The following is a 21,716-nucleotide window of genomic DNA, read 5'->3' on the forward strand; positions in this document are numbered from 1 at the left end:
AACAAAAAGGGGCATGTAACAATGTATGGTATTATTGGCAACCGCTGACAAGTTGGCCGGCTCGGAATACGTAGTTTGTACGTTCTACACGTTGGCTGACATTAAAGGTCGTTATATTCAATCTTGTTCAATCCTGAGCTTTCAAGGTCTATACAGTTAACAGTTGATGGAAGCCTGGACAAATGTGTTTGTTTGAGAGAGGGAGAAAAAGAGTTCAAGTGAGAGAGGTACGAGTCAAATTCAACGAGTGCAAAGGACTGGCGAGGAGGGTGGGGAGAGGGACTGGAACTTAAGTTTCACAATGAAATAGGATATCTTTCGAAAACCTCGAGGAACAATTCAAATTACTTCATTTACGATCGATTTTTATGAGCACGCCATCAAGCTTAGTTAAAAGAAGCTAAAAAGTGTTGCTTGAACGTGGGTTGGATTTCGCCAAAATGTGGTTTTGCATAACGGGAAACATTCATTTATTTATCTATTTGAAACGTTTTATATTTGCCTACGCTATTTTTAGATACACAAACGATTCTCAGATCATCCTTCTTTTCGAAGAATGCCTACAAGTAGGATAAATGACTCAATCGTAGCTCTGCCGCTAAGATCTAAACGAGATCGATCGAATCGCGTGATTTGGCAACGGGAAACCATCAGACGTAGAGAAAAGATGTTTTATGATATGAGTAGGATCAGATGTCCTTTTGTTTCATGTGTGTGGCTCTTCGTTCTCACTCAAATACTCCACATAGTGTTCCCAAAGAAATAAAAGGGCTTTCAGTTTTAACAAAACATTGCGAGACACTGAGTTAAACTTGAAGCTCGTGGTTGTCTTCCGGTAGGACGTCGTCATCGTTTGCATTCGGTGGTTGTCTTGTAAACTTGATATCCTTTGGCTAAACCCATCGCAATTAAACCATTGCTTAAGGCCGTTGCGATGGTTCTCGCTGAAGATAACACAATTGCAGCGATTTACTGCACTCTACGAATATTGTCGTCAAAAAGGTTAACTTTTTTAACGACTAACGTTTAAAATATTCCGATTTTTACGGTTAAAGTCTAAGTGTTTTGTTCGTTATCCGGCTTATGGTTAACCCCATTGAGACCATCCAATCAAAGGAAACAGAAGAGAACAAATGGGTATCGCAGCTCCCTTCGCAGTCGTAGCCTTAGGTGGTTTGCAAGTCATATTAAGCCTATTGTCAGTTAACTACCTGATCCCCCGTACAGCAACAGCTGTGGAGGCGTGATATGGACCCGCACGAAATTTGAATATCAAATTGGACATGTGAGACAAGCTGGAGGTGGAAAGAAAGATTATACCGGCGACAAATATGGTAAAGAGTGTCGCCTAAACTGCCAATCGGAATCGAAGCTGTCAGCTGCTGATATCACATGACACTAGATGGAGGGAAGGGAATCAGGCCCTGCAAGGAAAAACTATTTTTTTTCGCGAAGCTCAAGGAATACGTCAAATTAACTTATGATTTTTATTAATGCACGTTAGGAAGGTCAGTTCTGAAAAAAAAAAGGTTCAGTTGTATTATATGTTGCTTGGATGTGGTTTGGATTGCGCAGAAATGTGATTATTATTTATTCCTTTATTTGTTTGGAGGCTGTTTACATTTAAGTCTATAACTATACGCCTACACTTTTTTAAACATGCAAATAAATTCTCAGATCATCCCTACCAAATATGGCCTCAAATGCCTGTAGGATTAGTGACTTAATTGAAGCCCGGCCGCTGAGATCTGCACGATCCAATTTCATGATCTTGCAATAAGAAACCAATGGACGAAGAGAACAAATACATCTTGATATGAGCATTAAGTCCTTTTGGTTCATGCGGTTAAGAGCGTGGCACTTAGATCTTAACTAAACACTTCACAGTGTTCCCCATGAAATCAAAAGAATATCATTTTAAACATAACAATCAATGTCAGACAACTGGGTTGATATTCAAAGGTTGAAGTGCATATCTAATGATATCCCGCCTACTTTCTTATTTGGACTTTAAAATTCATAAATAGTGCTTAAGTCTTTCTGCTGTACGAGATAATTTGTATGTTATTTGAGCGGATCTGAAGGGAGCTGTTTCGGTAGTAACTCGTCGTTGTTTGCATTTTGTAGGTGTCTTGCAAACTTGATGACTTGCGACTTAAGCCACCCCAATGAAAACATTGCTTAAGGCCGTTGCGGTACTTCCCACTAAAGATAAAACAAATGCAGGGATTTACTGCACTCCAAGAGTGCAGCAGAAGGACAGAAATAAATGGGATAATCGTCTGAAATGCACAGATGGGTGGCGATTCCTCCCCCTTCCACAGAAAAACTCGAAGAAATAAATAGATAAGGAGTGGAATCATGCAAAAAAAGAAAGAACTCATGATGGCCATTGCCAATATGACAATTTTCCTAAACTGTTGCTCACGGTGTTCCTGGCGGCAAGACAGTTTTTCTCTAGTCTTCTTGTTCTTTCTTCGTATTGTCCATGCGATGGTGCTATACACAATGGCCAGGATACAAAATGGAATGACGATGATAGTGATAAAGGTTGCCTTCACAAATTTCCTGTGTGTTTTCAAATGGTCGAATGTCGGTCCCCAGTTCAAATAACAATAAGTTTCATTTCCGTTACGGAATAGCCTGAAAAAGTACAAATAAGGCGCATGAACGGCGATTGCGACAAGCCACGTGCCAAGAATGCTGATCAGTCGTACTTTTGAGGTGATAAGTTTGGCCTTCAGTGGAAATACGACAGCGAAGAGCCTATCTATTGATATTAATAGAAGGCTTCCGATGGAAACCACAAGAGAAACATCTGGGAGAAAGTAGGCAAGTTTGCATAGGATATTTCCCAGCACCCATGGACTGTCAACTTTCCAGGAACTCGATCTTGAAATGATCTCAACGATCTTTACGGTAATGATGGTCAAAGGGTTGAGGAGGTCAGAAACAGCCATGTTAAAAACGAAGTAGTTGATCGATCTTCGTAGCTGCTGGTTCTTACAAAAGACCAAAAGAAGAAAGATATTTCCGAAAAACGAAACCAAGAAAATTAAAATATAAGCCACAGCCTTTCCTGCTACTTCTACAGTGGAGTCGGTTGCGTTTTCACAAGCTTGGTTGGAGTTACTCGAGGCTGTATAGTTTGCTGTATGTGAGCTGTTCTCGAACAAATATCTCACGGCTGTCTTCACAGCCATTATTTTTGCTTTGATGCTCGTCAATCTACGAAAGAGCTTTCCAAAGACTATTTTCAAAATATGTTTTAACAGTAGCACTGAGTATCGTTGAAGTCACTGTTTTATCTGACCAAGGTTCTAAGGATGGGTCTTATTTATTTGAAAAGTCTTCTCTTGCAGTAAATTTCAATAAAGGAATACAATTTAATGTGGGTGCACCTGGAATGGTAATTGATATTAAAATTAAAAATAACCTCCCCCGCAAAAGAAACGGCCTGCATTGGCCGTTTTATTTGTAAGACAATGATGGTTGGTTCGATCATTTGCGATATTGTTTAAATTGGCAGTGGGCTAATGCTGAAATTGCCGACCCACGACATCACAATATCGACTTCCAATTTAACTGATACAAAAGCAGATGAAAGTGGAGCAAATGGAGAAAATAATTGAAGTCCATCAAAATACAATTTGTTAAGGAGGCCGTGTTTATCTCAGTGTGTTTTATCATTATGTTATGCATGTTTTGATATTCCTTACGTAGGGAATTCTCCAGCTGAGGCAGGATTTTTTTTAGATGAGAACAAGTAAAAATCAAGAAAACTACAAGTTATGCTCAATTGCTTTCTTTTATTTACACATGTTTGTATATATATATATGTATATAATTTTTTTTTGCTCTCGAAGTTTGAGTTTGAATATGGGTTGAAAAAATAACCTAAAAAAGCAGACGTAAGTGGTTTTAAAAAATGTCTTGCTGGGTGTCCTACAGCTGTGCGTCTCTTGATTTAACAATTCTAGCAAGGTTTAGACAAAAAGCAATAATAGCAAAAAGTCGGTCGCATAGGGCCATTGTAAGCGCCACTTTTTTAAGTGGCCAGCGTAAAAAACTTGCGGGAATTTATCATCGGTCTTAGTTGATACACAACTGTCATGCATGAACCCAAGCACTCAAGAGACCAACGCAGAACATTTAAGAGGAGAGCTAGAAGAAAACAAACGATCTTAAAACACAAACAGAAAAAGACTTAAAGCAAAGAAGGGACCATGTTATACCAAACATTTGTATTTTCCTCGTGCGACAATTGCTATCAATCATTATATAGCTTGCAGCGCCTGAGGCGAATATGAAACGAATCCAGCAGGGATGTGCACGTTGCAAATCCTTGTTCCGTTAACCGAATTCAGAAACAAATGGATCTAGACATGACGGTTAATTACTGCATCCAACTCATTGTTTTGACAGATAGAGAAAATTGGCAGATCAAATGTCTCGCGTTGTTTTCTATTAGACAAAATGGCCTTCACCAATGTCCCAAACAAATCTCCCGGATGACAGATGCTGGAAAGAAATTTATTCAAAATTTTCATCTTAGCATCAGGTTACTTTCTTCATTCCGGTTCAATTTCTAGAAAATTTTAATCACTTTAATTTAATTTACAATCCTTTAGAGATGAATTCTTCGTGTCGACTAAACTGATTCTATAAGAATAACAAGATAACCAAAGTACGCGAATCAATATGACTTCCTCTTTATCACGGCAAAAGGAAGCGTATGGCCCCTTTTGGCTCGAACATTCCCTGACACGTTTTCCTGTGACAACCAGATATAACCAAGCTTTCGATCGATTGAGACAATTAGAGAAACATCGGAAAGAAAGTGACTCGTTTTTACAGAGAATGTTTCCCAGCAGCCTAGGATTGTTAACTTTCCAAGAATCTGATCCCGAAACGATCTTGACGATTCTGATGAGCATGATAGTGAGAGGAATACACAGTTGACGGATTTTCGCAACTTTTTGTAAGTGATAACGAGATGGATGATAAAGTAAGCCATGGCTTTGAAAATTACTTCAGTTCGGTTGTCTTCCGTCTCTCCACAAACATTCTTGGTCGTCTGCGATCTCAGCAGTTTCCGTTAGGTTTGCCGAAGCATTTCCTCTGCCAAGTTGTTCCAAGGTAGAATTTGAAAGCATCTTGGTCCTCATTTCTCTAGACTAACAAGCAGCAAAAGTCTTTGACAAGATCTTCCTGCTTATCGAAGTTCCGCTTACGACGCTTCGGTACCAAATTAATGCCAGATGACTATTCCATTGCTACTTATACATTTATTTTTCATCAATATGTACGTGACATTGTGCTGAGCTTCTTGCAAATCATCCGCTTTCGTCATGAAGGCACATCTATTCCGCAATGAGGAATTTCTGTTTTTACCAGACTGTTAAGGAAGAAGTGTTTCGTTTACCCTAGCTATACAGCAAGATGCACTTAAATGAGGAGCCGATGGCACCATCAAATTGATCCCGGTTGCACGTGCAAAAGTCATTTCTCACTTCGCTTGGTAATGCCGGCTTTAAGCTGACTGGGATGAACTGATTTTCAAGATAAAAGGCTAGCCGTTTGTTTGGAAAGCAAACTGTTGATAAACTGTTTAGGGGCTGACCAGTTAACTTTTGAGGGGGGGAGGTCGTGGGTGATTTTGAAAAATATTTCCTGTAAGCGCTTGTTGGAAGAAAAAAATTGCATGCAGCCCAAATGTAACAGAAAAAATGTACCAAAAAACCGTAAAAAATATCCTGCACAGCAGATTGCTAGAAAAACATTTCTTAATGACCAGAAATCACCCACCCCCCCTCAAAGTTAAATGGTCGGCCCCTTACTGGCTGTTATTGTTTCAGTGCGAACGATATTCGCGAAGTTTTAATGTTTTCAATAAGGAATCTCTGTTTAAATGGGGTTAGCGTCACGTGTATTACACTTTTTAAGCTTCCCAGCCTCAGTTCAGTATGGCGCTATAAAGCAAAACTAACTCCTGATTGGGGTTAGTGATTCATTAATCATTTTCAACGCCGTCTCTCTAAAACTACTTGAAAAGTCAGGGTTTTCTCCATTGTTAGGTTTGGATTTTGAGCGCTTGAATCGTGAATTTTTTCCTTCTCAAAAGGAGACCAGTGCATACATTTGGCGAAAGACCTACCACTTTGAACTCCTTCCCAAATGATGCAATCAAATTGTTTGATGTTATCAAAGTGCACCTTCCTGTGATTCAGTGCTACGCTGACGACACGTATCTATATATGACTTTTAGACCAAACAAAAGCACCCAGAAATCTGACGCTGTCACTGCTATTCAGCACTATGGTACACGTAACTGGATGACCAATGGTAAACTACTTCTCAACGACGATGAAACAAAATTTCCAATGATTGGCAGCCGTACCGGAAGAATTTACTTTAAAATTTTGTTATTACCTTTAAGTCAATTAATGACCTAGCGCCATCATACTAAGGGAGCTGTTAGTGCCATACATTCCAAATAGGACTTTACGATCAGCAAACTAAGGGCTATGGGTGCAGCCTTGATGCAAACTTAAAACGTATGGGGAGAGGGCATTCTCGTATATAGCACCAAAACTTTATAGTCCTTGCCAAATGATCATTAAGGAACTGGTATTGTAGTTTTAAATCTATGACAAAGACGTAATTTTTAAGAATTACTTAACGTAGCTGTGATGTTAATCTTAAACTAGTGACGCTTACATGTAACCTGAGAGGAGGATGGAGGAAAAATAATAAATCAAGGTAGACTTGATCTACAACATGGCTCGCAAGGTCACTTCAGCCGTAAGCTAGAAATCATACCGTAGCGAATTGATAACTATAGCTTTTAATGTTGTTTATGATAAGGATTGTTATTTTCTTTTAATACTTTACTTATTTAGAGTTTTCTTTTCCATATTGTAAATTATGTAAGAATTTGATAAGTTTATGCTGGAAACTATTTAATATTTGTACAGTACCACAGGATTTGCAGTACACGCGGCGCTATAGAAATCCTGTATCATTGCAATTATCATTATTATTTACAGATCGAAAATATTAGAGCTTGGCCGAATTAATATTTGTTTTTTAAGAAAACGAGATTTTTTATTTTAAATTGTTTCTTTTAATACTAGAGACGGATAATTTTCAAATTTCATGACTTGATTTAAAATACCATACTCCCTGCAAGAGTTTCTGATAGCATCTTAGCCGCAAGGAATGTAATTGGGAAATCGTTATTGACACAGTGGCTGTATTTTTCAAACGATTCTTAATTATCTATAAAGCCTAACTCTTACTTGAATTTTTTCTGTAACTTAAGTACATATTTTTAAAATTTAATAAAACTATTTATCTTAATATTTTTTTTTAATGTTGTTGATGTGATTTAAAAATATATCATCAGTTTATTATTGTTACTATTATCATTATTATGATTTTTTAATACTATTATCATTATTATGATTTTTAATTACTATTATCATTATTATGATTTTTAATTACTGTTATCATTATTATGATTATTGAAGCTTTAGGTTTCGCTCGAGAACAGTATCGACTAAAACCCTTGTCCAGCCTTAATGAACACCATTTTGATAGGTTAGTGCATACCAAGCGAAATGTTTTCCGTTCTAAAATGATTGTTCTATCTGTAGTCCATCATTAAACAATCTTGGCCGTTGAAGACTTTTCAAACGTATATTCACACGTACTCATTGAAGTGACGGGAGGATATTTCGTTACGCGTATTAAAAGGGATTATTCTCGTGACACGTGACTTTGAATTCTAACAACTCCAGCCAATTCTTTACAGCGATAAAGAGGGCTCTAATTTCACAAGACGCCTAAGCCTATGAGAACGCGAATCAAAGCGAATAAGCTCTGAAAAATGTCTAAAAGTCCACTTCATTGATGAGGATGGTAAAGAAAGAGGGGCAATGAGCAAAGAATTCAGGGTGCAAGCCATATTAGTCATGGGGTATGTCCTTTTTAACAAATGGTAAACACCACAGCGTACACTATTGAGTTATGGATGCACGCGGGAGGTTGCTAAGCACGAAAGAAGCGTAACAGTCGCTCGAGGCGATAGCCGAGAGCGACTCTAGCTTCTTGAGTGCTTAGCAAACCTCCCAAGTGCATCCATAACTCAATAGTGTACGCTGTTGTGTTTACCATTTGTTTTATAACATAACATTGATACATTGTAGCTAAAGAGTTCCCGTTTATTTAACAAATCTTACGCGACCAGAAAAAACAAGCGCGCGCGCGTAAAAATAGTCTTTGCATTTCCTCACGGCAGCAGCGTACACCCATGGGCAAATGGGGGACGCTAAATTGACCAATCAGAGCGCGCGCTTTACTTTGGTTATGCTATTATTGCTGATAGAAGCCAGATAGAATGTACAAAATGGTTATTTCCAGTCTTGTGGACAGATTGTTGCTGTAAGCCTGGCTCAGGGTGGCCCACCACCTTGTTTCCTTGATAAATGTGTTTGTAACACACTAGTTAACCCAGAAACTAACTTCAGTATCTTTAATAAAAAGAAGATCATGTCTGAAGAGAAGAAAAGATTTTTAATCGGACAGATCCCAGCGGATTAAACTTGCATCAGAGTGTTTTTCCGAATGGGGCCCAGTCCCCGCCGGCGTACCACAGGGTACCAAGCTAGGCCCGTGGTTGTTCGTCCTTATGGTTAACGCCGAGAAAATACAGTTTCTTGACAACTGTTGGCAGCCAGCAGCTTCCTCTGCTCTTGACACTCAACGGCTGAAAGCCAGAAAACAAATAACGTTCCAAACAAGATGGCTTGATCAACGCAGATGGCTAGCCTATAGCACTCACGATGAATTAAAAGGCGGCTGGTGTGTGTCGTGCCTTCTTAACAGACGGAGAGAAAGATGCATTAATGGCCTTTGTGAAAACTCCATTCAGAAACTATAACAAATCTAAAGAGAAACTCGATAGCCACGAAACCAATGAATACCACAAGAGATCTTTAGACCGTGCTGCTTGTGCGAGAGCCCAACTGGTAAACATTGAAAGACGGATTGACACGCACATTAATACAATTGCCCAGAAATGCCTAAGCAAATACAGCAATATTGCCTTACATCGTAGATGCCGTGCTGTTGTGCACAAAGCAGCAAATTGCTTTGCGCGGGCACCGAGATGATTAAGTGCAGTTTGCAGAATCTCCAGCATCGAATGAAAGTAATTTTATCGCTATCCTTCGTCTCCTGGCAGAGAGCAACCCTGTACTTAAGGAACATCTCATTTCGGGACCAGAAAATGTACGGTATACGAGCAAAACTGTCCAAAATGAAGTAATTGGAGTTATTGCTGACACGACTCCTGAAAATTTTAGAAAATGACTTGAGAAGAATCCCCACTTCTCATTAATTGCCGACGAAATGACTTCTCAGGGTCGTGAAGTGTTGTCAATGTGTCACCGCTTGCTTGACCTCATTGCTGACCCATCCAACCCAATAAAGCGCGAGGTTCTGAAAGACATGTGTGATCTAACAAGAACGAATGGTTCAGCTATTGCTACTGCAATCAGAAACAGCTTACAGAAGCATGCAATTGACATTAGAAATTGCCGTGGTCAAGCATATGACACAACTGCGTCAATGAGTTCAGATAAAAAGGGAGTTCAAGCTGAGCTAGCCAAGAATGCACCTGATGCAGAGTATCAAGGTCGCTGCCTTCATTCGATCAACCTTGTTACATGCCATGCTTGCAAAATAAATTCAATTCAGAACATGATGGAATCTTGCCATGAATTGTTCCGTTTTTCTGACAACTCACCAAAGCGATAGAAATTCTTAACGACCGTAATTGACGCCCTTTCCCCAGAGAAAACGAAGCGCAAGCTGAAAGATTTGTGCAAGACGAGGTGGATCGAGGGACACTCCACATTTGAAAAAATTTTTGATTTGTACGAATACATTGTCATCACACTTAATGAAACATGTGTACTCACAAATGATGACGTCCGGTTTTATCCAAACAACGAAGACCGGAGCTGGGATGTCAAAACTAAGACGATGGCAAATGGACTGCGACATAGTATGATAAGCTTTGGACATATTTTCAGCTCTGTTTGTGCTAAAGTGATGCTAGAGCCGATGCGAGCACTCGTCACCGCTCTGCAAGGAAGGCTTGTCGAGGTATACTTTGGTTTACAGAAAATTGAAGGAATTATCAAGTGCTATACAGAGATACGCAATGCGATTGACGCGTGGTTTCAACGCATGTACCAAAAAGCTCTTAGTCTATCAGAACTGGTGGGAGGGTCTGAAGAACGTCCACGTATTTGCAGTAGACAAAGAAATCGAGAAAACTACCTAGCAGAGTCAGCTGCACAGTACTGGAAACGAATGGTGGCAATACCATTCCTTGACGTATCTGCTCAGAACTCAAAAGTCGCTTCAGCAAGGAAAAGAGGGCACATTATGAACTCTGTGCTCCTATTCTTCAAGTAATCGCGTCTATGTCTGAGGAGGCCACAGTAGAACTTGCGCAAGTACTGCATGAGAAGTGGGGCCATCTGATGTCATTGCCGTCATCTTTCGAAAGTGAACTGTGGAAGCGACAGGAAGCATCCGATTATGAATCCATCTCGGTCTCCTCACCATTAGCGAAACACGCAGACAACATCTTTTTTCCAAATGTGAGGGAACTTCTAAAAATTCTCGCCGTGTTGCCTATGGGGAGCACGGAGGCGGAAAGGTCATTTTCTCGTATTCGGAGGATCCATACTTGGCTTCGCAACACAATGACCACTGTTGTGACCATCCGGGAACTGCCTGGCGGTGGCTTTGTCCCGTGTGGCTTTTCAGGTAAAAAAGTTTTCAGGAGAACGCTTTCGAATCGATGATGTTACAAGGATTTTACAGTAATTAAATTTCGTTGTGTTGGTTAATATTGGATTTAACATTTGGTCCTTCGAGCCGGATCGAGAGCTAGCCGGATTACCGTTATTTTTAGGGGAGATTTTGGATGCCTTAGAGTTGGAAGGGTTGGAATTTGCAAGAGTGAAACTTGGCCGCGTGTGGAACATCGAAATTGAGCAAACAAACTTGCTTCGTTGGAAGTATGGAAACTCTGGAGAAATTAAGATAGGATAAGCGGTCGCTTAAATCAGGTCTTACGAAATATTTGAACGAGTTAGCCGTGGAATTGTCGCTGGAAGCACCGAATAAAGAAAGAATTGTGGAAAGACTGAATGACATCGAAAGGCGACGAGACGAATTGCTGGAATTATTGGAGAACCTTCAAACCTTGTACAAAGAAAGTAAAAGATTACGAATGTAGCATCAATGGATCAAGAAGCCGACGACAAAGTGGACCGTGTCCACAGCGAAACAAGAGGAGCTTGGTTGCTTTTAGCGAAAGGAGTGGACAAAGGGAGCGAAGGAATTACTATTCAGAGCAAAGGCGGGAAATCGGATGACATGAGTGCGAAGGATAGTCACGTGGCCGACCCAAACAAACAACTCGAGCGGATTCGAATTCCTAAGTTTTCGGGCGACAAGATGAAATATTCTGCTCGGTGGGCAGCGTTCTCGAATTGCGTTGGTGAGACTTCGTTGTCACCAGAATTTAAAATGTTGCGGCTGGAAGGTTGTTTGGAAGGTGAAGCAGCTACGGTGAGAGGTTTAAGCTATTCGTCAGAGGCTTATAAAGCAGCAAAAGCGAGATTGAATCGAAAGTATGGAGGAAACCAACGACAGGCTCAGGCGCATATTGATGAGTTGAGAAGGATGAAACCTTTGAACGCTGAGAACCCTCGAGAGTTGGAAAGATTTGCTGATCTAGTGGAAAGGACAGTGGTTACTTTAAAGGAAAACAAACACACCTCACATCTTGAAGGCGGAACTTTGTATTGTGTTGGAAAAAAGTTCCCCAATCTTTGCTTAGCCTCTACTATAGATGGCTTAAAGAAAAGGGAAAGCTGGAGTCTTTTGAGGAATTGCGGGAGTGGGTCGCCGAAGAAGCAGAATACCAAATTCAAGCATCAGAGATAAAGAATGGTGTTTCCAGTGCAAGTGGTAAGAATGTCAAATGGCCCGGTTGTATTTCGCGACTGGAGATAAATGTGACCGCCCTTGCAAGGTGTGTAACCAGAAACACCCAATTTGGAAGTGCGAGGTGTTTAAAGGAACGGAAAGTAAAAAGAAGTGAGAGACAGCGAAGAAGCTAGGCCTTTGTTATCGTTTCTTAGGAAAAGGGCACCTGGGCAAAGGATGTCGTTGGAGTAAGGCGAGGGATGTCGTTGGAGTAAGGAGTGCGGTGTGCATGGGTGCAAGGAGCATCACCACCAGATACTTCATCGAAGCAAAAGTCTGCCAGGTTCCATGGAGGGGAATACTGATTCTTGCAATGCATCTAATGTCTATTGGAACGAGTCTAGGACGTATGAAACAGTAAAGGAAAACGAACAGTGAAGAATCGCCCTTTGCACCGTCCCAGTTTTTCTGAAACATGGAGCCAAGCGTTTGCAAGTTAATTGCTTTTGAGATGAGGGTAGTGATACCACCTATGTAAACGAAGAAGGGGTGGAAGAGCTAGGTTTGGAAGGTCCAAAACAGAGAGTTACTATTAAGGTTGCAAATAATCAGAAGGTTGATTTAATGTCAGCCATTATGGAGATTGGACTAGAGAGTTTGGATTGTCGAGTAAATACTGTGATCGTTGCGAACACATCGCAAATTATTTGTGGTGGCATGAAACCGACTAACTGGTTAGGGATAAGAGATCAGTGGAAACATATGAAGAACATTCCCCTCCTTAAATGGGAAGAGAAGCAAAATCGACATGCTCATTGGTTCAGATTATTACAATTTGCTATTTCCTATGAAGGAAGTTCGTGGAGGCGATGGTGAGCCAAGTGCAAGACTGTGTCCACTAGGGTGGACAGCCATTGGTGCCATCGATGTGTGTGAGCAACACGAGTCATGTAGCACAGGATTTTTTCACACCCATCTGATGCAGAAGTCATACGGTGATGACGGGGAGCTTAACAATCTGATGAAACAATTTTGGAACCTTGAGGCTATTGGCATTACCCCTCGAGTAGATCGACAGCTGACTCCGGGTGAGAGGCTAGGGGTCAACAAGGTCAACGAGTCCATGAGATTCATTGGAGAGAGATATGAGGTTGCTGTGCCTTGGAAACAGGACAGACCACAATTGCAATCAAACTGACAGATGGCTAAAAGCGCCTTCGCTCAGTCGAAAAGAAGTTGATTCAGGATAAGAGCCTCGCTCATGCGTATCAATCAACGATTGATGACTACCTCAGGAAGGGATACATCCGAGAAGTTCCTGAGATGGAGCCAAAACCAGCCCCAGAATGGTTCCTTCCACACTTCCCAGTGGTTCACCCAGAGAAGTCCACAACCAAAGTTCGGATTGTATTCGATGGCTCGGCTCAGAAAGATGGAAAGAGTTTAAACACTGAATCGTAACCAGGTCCTAAGTTGCAAAGTGACATTGTGGACATTTTAGTGAAGTTCAGGAAAGAGCCATTTGCTTTAGTTGGTGACGTGACACAAATGTACCATCAACTAAGTCTCAGACCAGTTGACAGGCCACGGCACAGGTTTCTCTATAGGAAATTAGACTGTGATGATTCACCCAGGGTGTTTGAATTTCAGAGATTCATTTTCGGAGGTTGTTATTTCCCATTCGGTGTTCAGTACGTTTGGCAAAAACATGCAGAATTTTATTGGGAGCTAGAGCAGTTTTGGAACATTGCCACATGGATAACCTCATGCTTTCAACACCCACTGTAGGGGAGGCTAAAGAAACGAGGAAGCAACTGACCGAATTAGGCGACAGGGCTGAATTTCACATCCGCAAGTGAGTATCGAACGACGTTAATGCGATTGCTGACATAACGGAAGAAGACAGAGCTTTTGAGATCGATTTAGAGAAGAGAGAGTTGCCGACTACCAAGACCCTTGGTATGCTGTGGAGCACAACAGAGGACAACTTCTTTTTCCGGCACTCTTTGCAATTTGATGGATTTGAATTCACCAAATGAAATGTCTTAAAAAATACAGCTACCTTGTACGACCCACTAGGTTTCTTGTCGCCTTACATAATGAGATCGAAGTTGTTGATGCAGAAAGCACGGCTAGAAGCAGGGGCATGGGGTGATTTGTTGCCGAAACACCATCGGCAAGAGTGGATTAAGTGGTTTCGAGAGTTGAATGACCTTAAACTAGTGCAAATCCCAAGATGTTTAAAAGGCCCCGTAGCTAAGGTAGTGGAGTTGAGTATCCATACATTCACAGATGCCTCCGAGAGCGCATATGTAGCTGCAGTCTACGCACGTCATTGTCTATGAAAATGATGATGTTACTGTTCGATTTATTGCATCTAAGTCCAAGCTTGCACCATTGAAAGCTGTTAGTATCCCCAGACTGGAGCTACTAGGTGCGTTGATTGGTACACGACTAACAATGCAAATTTGCTCAGCCCTCAAGATCTCCATAGACGAGGTGACATACTGGGTGGACAGTAAGAATGTGGGATATTGGATCCAAGGTCAAAGCAGAGAGTACAAGCCATTCATAGCTCATCGTGTCGGCGAGATCCACGAGTGTTCAGCCCCTAGTCAATGGCGCTATGTAGCGACTAACGCAAACCCAGCTGTCTATGGGACAAGGGGCCTGACAGTTAAAGATTCAGCAAGCACAGGTCAGTGGTGGAATGGGCCTGAGTTCTTGAAGAAGGCAAAAGAAGAGTGGCCAGAGTGCAAATTCGATCTACCAACCTTTGAAGAGGGGGTCTTAAGTTAAAAAGAGGAAAGGAAGTTTCAGCGAAGGAGACTTGTAGCTATGCAACTATCAAGGAATTGTAATAGGATCGTGCAAAATGAGCGGTCACGTCGTCCTGAGCTCTGTGTTTATTCTGTATTTATACTCTTGTTTTCTTATCTGCGGGCTCTCAAACTGCGCTAACAATCCTAAGATCATTTCTGCTGACTCTGTAGAGGACTTTGACCCGGAATGCATCGTTTTAAGCTAAGGAATTTTGAAATATGGAGTTTCAAGCATGTTTGCATCGGGAACCAAGGTCGCCATGTGCACGAGTAAGAGGAAATTTCTTCGACGAAGTTTACTCTACTCTTCTAATGGGAGTCAAAGTTTTAACCCGGTGATAATACAGATCATTCTTAGTGGCGATGTTCACCCACATCCCGGCCCAAATTCAAAGCAAAAGCAAAATTCTCGGTCTGGACAAGATACCAAAGAAAATTATTCAATAGCCCTTTTTACAGTTCCCGGCGCCATATTGAATGTGTAACCGCGCAAACATGATAGCGAGGTTAGTGTTGAGTTGCGGAAGATTCAAAACAGCTGATAGCAGTGTTAGAGTAGCCTCTGTAGTGCGATTTCACGTTCTTCTTTGCAATCGTTCCACCGAAATGGTTTTAAAATATAAAGACCAGGAAATCGTGTCACTCGGTGATATCCAAAGGCTTACAGCCAAGGATTTACGCATTATTTTGCGATCCCATTCAGAGTCGCCAGGTGGGACGAAGGCTGATTTGATGTCAAAAGTCTACGCATTGCTTATGCGAGAGATTTTGCCATCAGCTGCGAATAGCGACGACACTGGAAGTAGTGGACCAAGCAACGAGGAGTTCATATACGATTCGACGATGAGAAGGATTTTGGCACTGGGATGGTCGACAGATCTAAGAAATTTACCTGAAATGAACTTTATTCAGTTATAGGATTACGTTGTGGTATCCACGCGCAAGTATCGTCATATCGTTCTAAAGGGAACTAACTACAAGAAACTCAAGTCTTACCAGTTCTTTTTGGAAGGAAATGCCAAGAGGTTAGAATGCAAAAACCACAACAACAAAAGGTACATTAGGGCGAATTTTACATTATAATTTTATAATTTTACATTCAGTTCACAGATATCATATAAGACCACAGTGCAAAAATAAATATAAATGTCACCTTTTTAATAAGGAGAAAAATATCCCAGCATAAACACTACAATACCGAAAATCAAAGCAGGCATTTTCTTTCGGTATCCAAGCAACAAAATAACCGTACAAACATTACAAACCTTTCACCAATTTCCAGCGACCTGCCAACGTTTTTCGCATGTCTTCTTTTTTAAAATGTTCCGAGCACAAAAAAGTTGACTTTGTGATGAAGAATCCGTCCTTTCCACGCTGGCGCTTCACGAGATTGCACCATCTAATTCGCTGCTGGACGTCATTCGGAAACGAGAAGAAATGCAGACCTGTTGGATTGCCTGTTGTGTCATAATAGCTATTAGCACAGCCAAAAGCGGCACAGTGTCTCCCTCTTCTTTTCGAAGAAGAAGGAGGAATATCCTGCGTAGGGAAAGTATCGTTCATTGTCGAAATATCTCGATGAAAAGGACAAAGCACCTGCACAATCACTAGAACTCTCAACGCGACTCAACACTAACCTCGCTATCATGTTTGCGCGGCTACACATTCAACATGGCGCCGGGAACTGTAAAAAGGAGTATTGCGTCCGTGGACGGCCGACATGCAAATTCGAGCATCAAGATTGCTCATTTGAATATCCGTTCGTTGAAGTCTCGCGAGCATTTTCTTCTTTTACAACATACCATCGAAGAACATGGCTTTGATATATTTACTATATCAGAGACTTGGCTTGACTCAACGGTTGATAATCAAGCTATGCAGATTCCTGGATTTGTGTTTTTCCGCCAAGATCGGGGAGAACATAAATCTGGTGGCGGCCTTGCAGTATACATCAGAGACACATTCAAAGCGACTATTCTAAAAGACCCCACGGGAATTAGCGATGAAAATTTTCAACAGCTCTGGATAAAGGTTCAAGTGCGACAGTGCAAATCTATTCTTATTTGCACTGTTTATAGACCACCAAGCACCACATCAGCCTTCAGCGATAGTTTGTCAAGAAGTCTCCTGAATATTTTACTGCTTAGCTATGACATTATCATTCTGGGTGACTTAAATTGTAACATTCTCGATGATACAGCGGATAGTCGAACTTTGAAAGACCTTGCTGCTAGTTTCAACTTGACACAACTAGTCAAGGAACCGACTAGAATTACAGAAACAAAACGCTCGCTAATTGACGTCATTATGATTACTGATCCTAACCTAGCAGAATCTTGCTCAGTCATTATGTCCTCAATAAGTGATCACAACTTAGTTGAAGTTAGATTAAGGATAAATCGCCCTAAAGCCAAAGCCAAATACGTCACCTGATAGCTTTTGCGAAGATCTCTCTCTTGTTCCGTGGCACATGGTATACTTCTTTAATGACATTGATTCCCAAGTGGAAACATTCAATTCTCTCTTCATGGACGTGTCAGATCAGCGCGCGCCCATCAGACGTGTAAAGATCAAGTCCCGCTCTAATCCGTTTGTAAAACCAGAAATTAAGCAGCTTATGAAGACCAGGGACCTTTGGCATAAGAAAGCCATTCAGACAAATGATAAACTATGCTGGAACGGATATCGTTTCTTCCGACAAGAAGTGAAACGCGAACTGAGGCTTGCTGAAAAAATCTATGTAAGAAACGAAATAGCTAACAGCAGAGGTAATGCAAATGCCACTTGGAAGATCTTAAATCGATGTATGTCTCGGGGTATTGCTAAACGTCCAGGCACATTTGAGGACCATGAGACTTTGGCAAACAATTTAATAAGTATTTTACTTCAGTAGGAGAACTTACTGCAAAAAAAGCGAACCTGATAACAAGAGAACACGGTTTGGATGAGGATAAAGATTGTGGTCTTAGGGAAGAAGGTATTGGCACAGGCCTCCATGCTGAAACAGAAGAATTTGAGTTTCAAGAGGTAAAAGAAATTGATGTAAAGTCTGTCATTAAGAGTTTAGCTACCACTGTGACAAAGCACCAGGATATGATAAAATCTCTGCGCGAGTCCTGAAAGACAGTTGTGAGAGCATTGCACCTGTGATTTCCAGACTGGTGAATAACTCGTTTAATGTGGCTGCGTTTCCTAAAGTATGGAAAATTGCTGAGGTTATAACTGTACCCAAAGAAGGGAACCCAAAAGAACCAGCCAACAACAGGCCGATTTCATTGTTACCCATCCTATTGAAAGTAATTGAGAGACTGGCACACAAGCAGTTTGTGGAATTTTTGACAAAATATGATAAACTGTCAAATTATCAAAGGGGCAACAGGAAAATGTATTCGACAGAAACTGCCCTCGTAGATGTTACAGATAACATTTTGAAAGCAATTGATGAAAAAGCAGCGTCATTATTAGTACTGCTTGATATGTCAAAAGCTTTTGACAGCCTTAATCATAATCTGTTATTAAGAAAACTACGGAAACTGGGTCTCAACACTTCTGCAGCTTCTTGGTTTAGTAGCTATCTATCCAGTAGATATCAGAGAGTACGATATGAAGATTCAGTCTCAGAATTGTTACCTTTAACAAACGGAGTACCTCAGGGGTCAATCTTGGGTTCTGTGCTTTTTACTGTCTACATTAATGATTTAATCAGTGCTATTACCCACAGTCAAGCCGCTGCGTATGTTGATGATTGTCAATTGCATTTTAAATTTCCCTTATCAGACTCATCAAGTGCTATAGTCGCCGTAAATCACGATCTTAGGAACATAAGTAGATAGTGTGCAGAGAATTCTTTACTCATAAATCCCGAGAAGACAAAATTGGTGGTTGTTGGCTCAGAACAACTTCTTAAGAGACTACCTCATATCTCCTTAACTCTGCTGGGCAAGACTATCTCACCAGTTTCGTTTGCTAAGGACCTCGGGCTATATGTTGATCAATATCTTAACTATGATGTACATATTACTAAAACAGCCTCTAGTTGCATGAACCAGTTAGCAAAGATAAGAAGAATTAAGCACCTTTTAGATAAGAAAATACTTTTATTACTTATAAATAGCTTTGTTTTTAGTAAATTATTTTATTGTTCCTCAGTGTGGGGGAACACATCTAAGCGTAATCTACACAAACTACAGTTGGTACAAAATTTTGCTGCCAGAGTTGTATTAAGTTCAAGGAAATTTGACCATATATCTCAGGGGCGGAGATCTCTTAGATGGTTAGATGTTACAGAAAAGGTTTTATTTAATGATTTAGTTTTAGCATATAAAGGTGTAAATGGTTTAGCTCCAGACTATTTACGTAAATATTTTGTTAAGCGTTCAGCAGTTCACAATAGGAACACAAGGGGATGTAATGATTTTGTGATCCCCCGATGTAGATTGTCGATGGGACAAAGGGCATTCTATTTTCGCGCCCACGGGAATGGAATGGTCTACCTGACAACATTAGGAGTACTAAAGATATTGATATTTTTAAGCGGAAACTTTTTAACAATATGTTCTATATGTAGTAAATTTGGATATACTTTGAATGATTTTAAATACAATTGATGTTAATTAAATTACAGTAAATAAGTTAGTTAACATTGTGACAGAAAAGCCCTGTTGAAGGGAGTCTCAATGAAGTATGTATGTATGTATGTATGTATGTATGTATGTATGTATGTATGTATGTAAGGAAGGTGGAGAGAATGTTGACGGTGAAAATGCTAGAGAGGAAGGTGTTTGGCGGTTAAACCCCTCGAGGTATTCAAAATGGTTTCGGGTAAAAAGGAAAGGAGAACTGGAATTTGGCTTGTCTCTAGTAAGAGAGAGCCTGGGTACACCGATTTAATGCAAACTGTAGGAGACCAGCCGATCAGAGATTGAAGGGCGAGCTTACGCCATTGGTACTTTCAGATGTCGAAGAAGCCGTTGTCAGGGAAGTGCAGACTAAAAAGTATGGAGCAGAAATGGAGGCGCTGAGAAAAAACAAGCAGATCCCAAGACAAAGTACACTGGCACCACTGAATCCAGTATTGCTTAATGGAATTTTGAGATCGAAAACAAGATTACAAAATGCAGATGATCTTCCCTATGAAGTGAAATGTCCAATCATTTTGCCAAAAGGAAATCAAGTCACCGGACTGATAGCTAAGTACTATCATGAATCAGAAGGTCATCGGATGGGACTTAACTTACCCACAATCACCTGCGGGAGAAGTATTTCGTGTTCCATGCACGCGAACAAGTTAAAAGGGTCGTGAGAGAGTGTCGGGAGTGTGCGAAGCGATTTTGATGAAGGCCAGCCTGTCAGCAAATGGCACCTTTACCAAGAATCAGACTACAGCAAACATCCAGGCCATTTAAAATTGTGCAGTTGAATTTGGTGGACCCTACTTCACCAGGCAAGGACGTGGTAGAGTACGAGCAAAGCAATATTTGTGTTTATTCCCCTGTCTACTGACCCATTGCTGCCATCTAGAGTTGGCGTCGTCCTTAGATACTGATGCATTTCTTAATGCGTTTGTACGGATGGATGGGAGAAAGGAATGGCCTCAGCAGATGTTGAGTGATAATGAAACAAACTTTGTTGGAGCGTCGAATGAATTAAAGGACTTAGTCACGGCAATTGACCAAGACAAGGTGCAACGCACGACTTCCAACAAAGGTGTAACATGGAAATGGAATCCACCTGATGGACTGCATTTTGGCGGAGTCTTCGAGTCAATGATAAAGTCAGCTAAACGCGCGATAGCTGCGGTACTCAGTGATGAAAAAGTAAGTGATGAGGAGCTGGAGACGATTTTTGTTGGAGTAAAAAGCCTACTCAGCTCGAGAACTCTCACAACTGTGAGTGATGACCCAAATGACAACTTAGTGTTGACTCCAAACCACTTTCTGATCGGACAGATGGGAGGCAATTTTGTACCCGAGAGTGTAGACAGCACACCTTTTAACCTAAGGAAGCGTTGGCGAAGAGTCCAAGAGCTTACGAGACACGTTTGGCAACGGTGGATGCGAGAGTATTTACCGCATATTGGATCGAGACCAAAATGGTTCTTCCATGTGGAAAACATTCAAGTCGGAGATGTTGTTGTTCTTATTGACCCTAATGCTACTAGAAGAGATTGGAAAGTAGGACGAATTGAGCAAACGTATCCTGGACCAGACAGACTTGTGAGAGTATGTGCGAGTAAAGGATTTCTGGGAAGCCTGAGAAAAGTCACTGTAATGACGAGGCATCGTAGGTTTGATGAATTTATTTAATCTTTTTATCTATCCCAATTCATTGATTACCAGATACCCAGATTACATTTCGAGATTGTCTCATGCACTCTTGTCCTTTTTTCTCGAATCAGCTGTATACTCCTGGGTATACTTGGTTTCGAAATTTCCCACTCCAGCTCTAAAATAATATTACGTAATTAAGTCAGTCAAAAAAAGACTTAGTCCCTAGGAGTCCCCTCCCTTTTTGGCTGCGCAAAATCTGGAAAGGAGTGTTTCTATGGGCGACGTCACGACACATAATAGAACCAGAGTTAAACCGAGAAGATTTAAATTCCAAACAAGAGATGTAGAGAATGAGAAAGACGGTAAGCTTTGAGCTCGGTAAAGAAATATAGTGAGATCTTTTCGTCTTGTCACGAGCGCGTCGATAGATTCATGCCATACCACGTCATGAAGCTATCGACATTGCTGATTCTAGCCGCAGGAGGCGTGTCACGCATGAACTTCGGAATGGGCCTTGCTCAACATAAAGTCTGTGTGGTTCAGTGGTAGAGCATCAGAGCGCGTAATCAGAAGGTCTGATGATCGATTCCTCATGCGGAAACAGAATTTT

The 21,716-nt window shown here is 41.0% G+C and overlaps 2 protein-coding genes and 1 pseudogene across 2 annotated transcripts; 2 read left to right on the forward strand and 1 right to left on the reverse strand.

Annotated features, from left to right (window-relative positions):
* Positions 1-1,499: 1,499 nt before the first annotated feature.
* On the reverse strand, positions 1,500-3,741 carry LOC111337001 (growth hormone secretagogue receptor type 1-like). The gene has a single exon (XM_022943215.2). The coding sequence runs from the start codon at positions 3,201-3,203 to the stop codon at positions 2,031-2,033; it is 1,173 nt and encodes a 390-aa protein (XP_022798950.2). The 5' UTR covers positions 3,204-3,741; the 3' UTR covers positions 1,500-2,030.
* A 5,892-nt stretch (positions 3,742-9,633) lies between these two features.
* Positions 9,634-11,123, forward strand: LOC148734705 (52 kDa repressor of the inhibitor of the protein kinase-like; annotated as a pseudogene).
* A 9,284-nt stretch (positions 11,124-20,407) lies between these two features.
* LOC148734706 (uncharacterized) lies at positions 20,408-21,142 on the forward strand. Its single transcript, XM_088752818.1, has one exon. The coding sequence runs from the start codon at positions 20,408-20,410 to the stop codon at positions 21,140-21,142; it is 735 nt and encodes a 244-aa protein (XP_088608944.1).
* Positions 21,143-21,716: the final 574 nt, after the last annotated feature.

Source organism: Stylophora pistillata, chromosome 3 (genome assembly GCF_964205215.1).
Source record: "Stylophora pistillata chromosome 3, jaStyPist1.2, whole genome shotgun sequence".
In the NCBI taxonomy this organism is placed as follows: Eukaryota; Metazoa; Cnidaria; class Anthozoa; order Scleractinia; family Pocilloporidae; genus Stylophora; species Stylophora pistillata.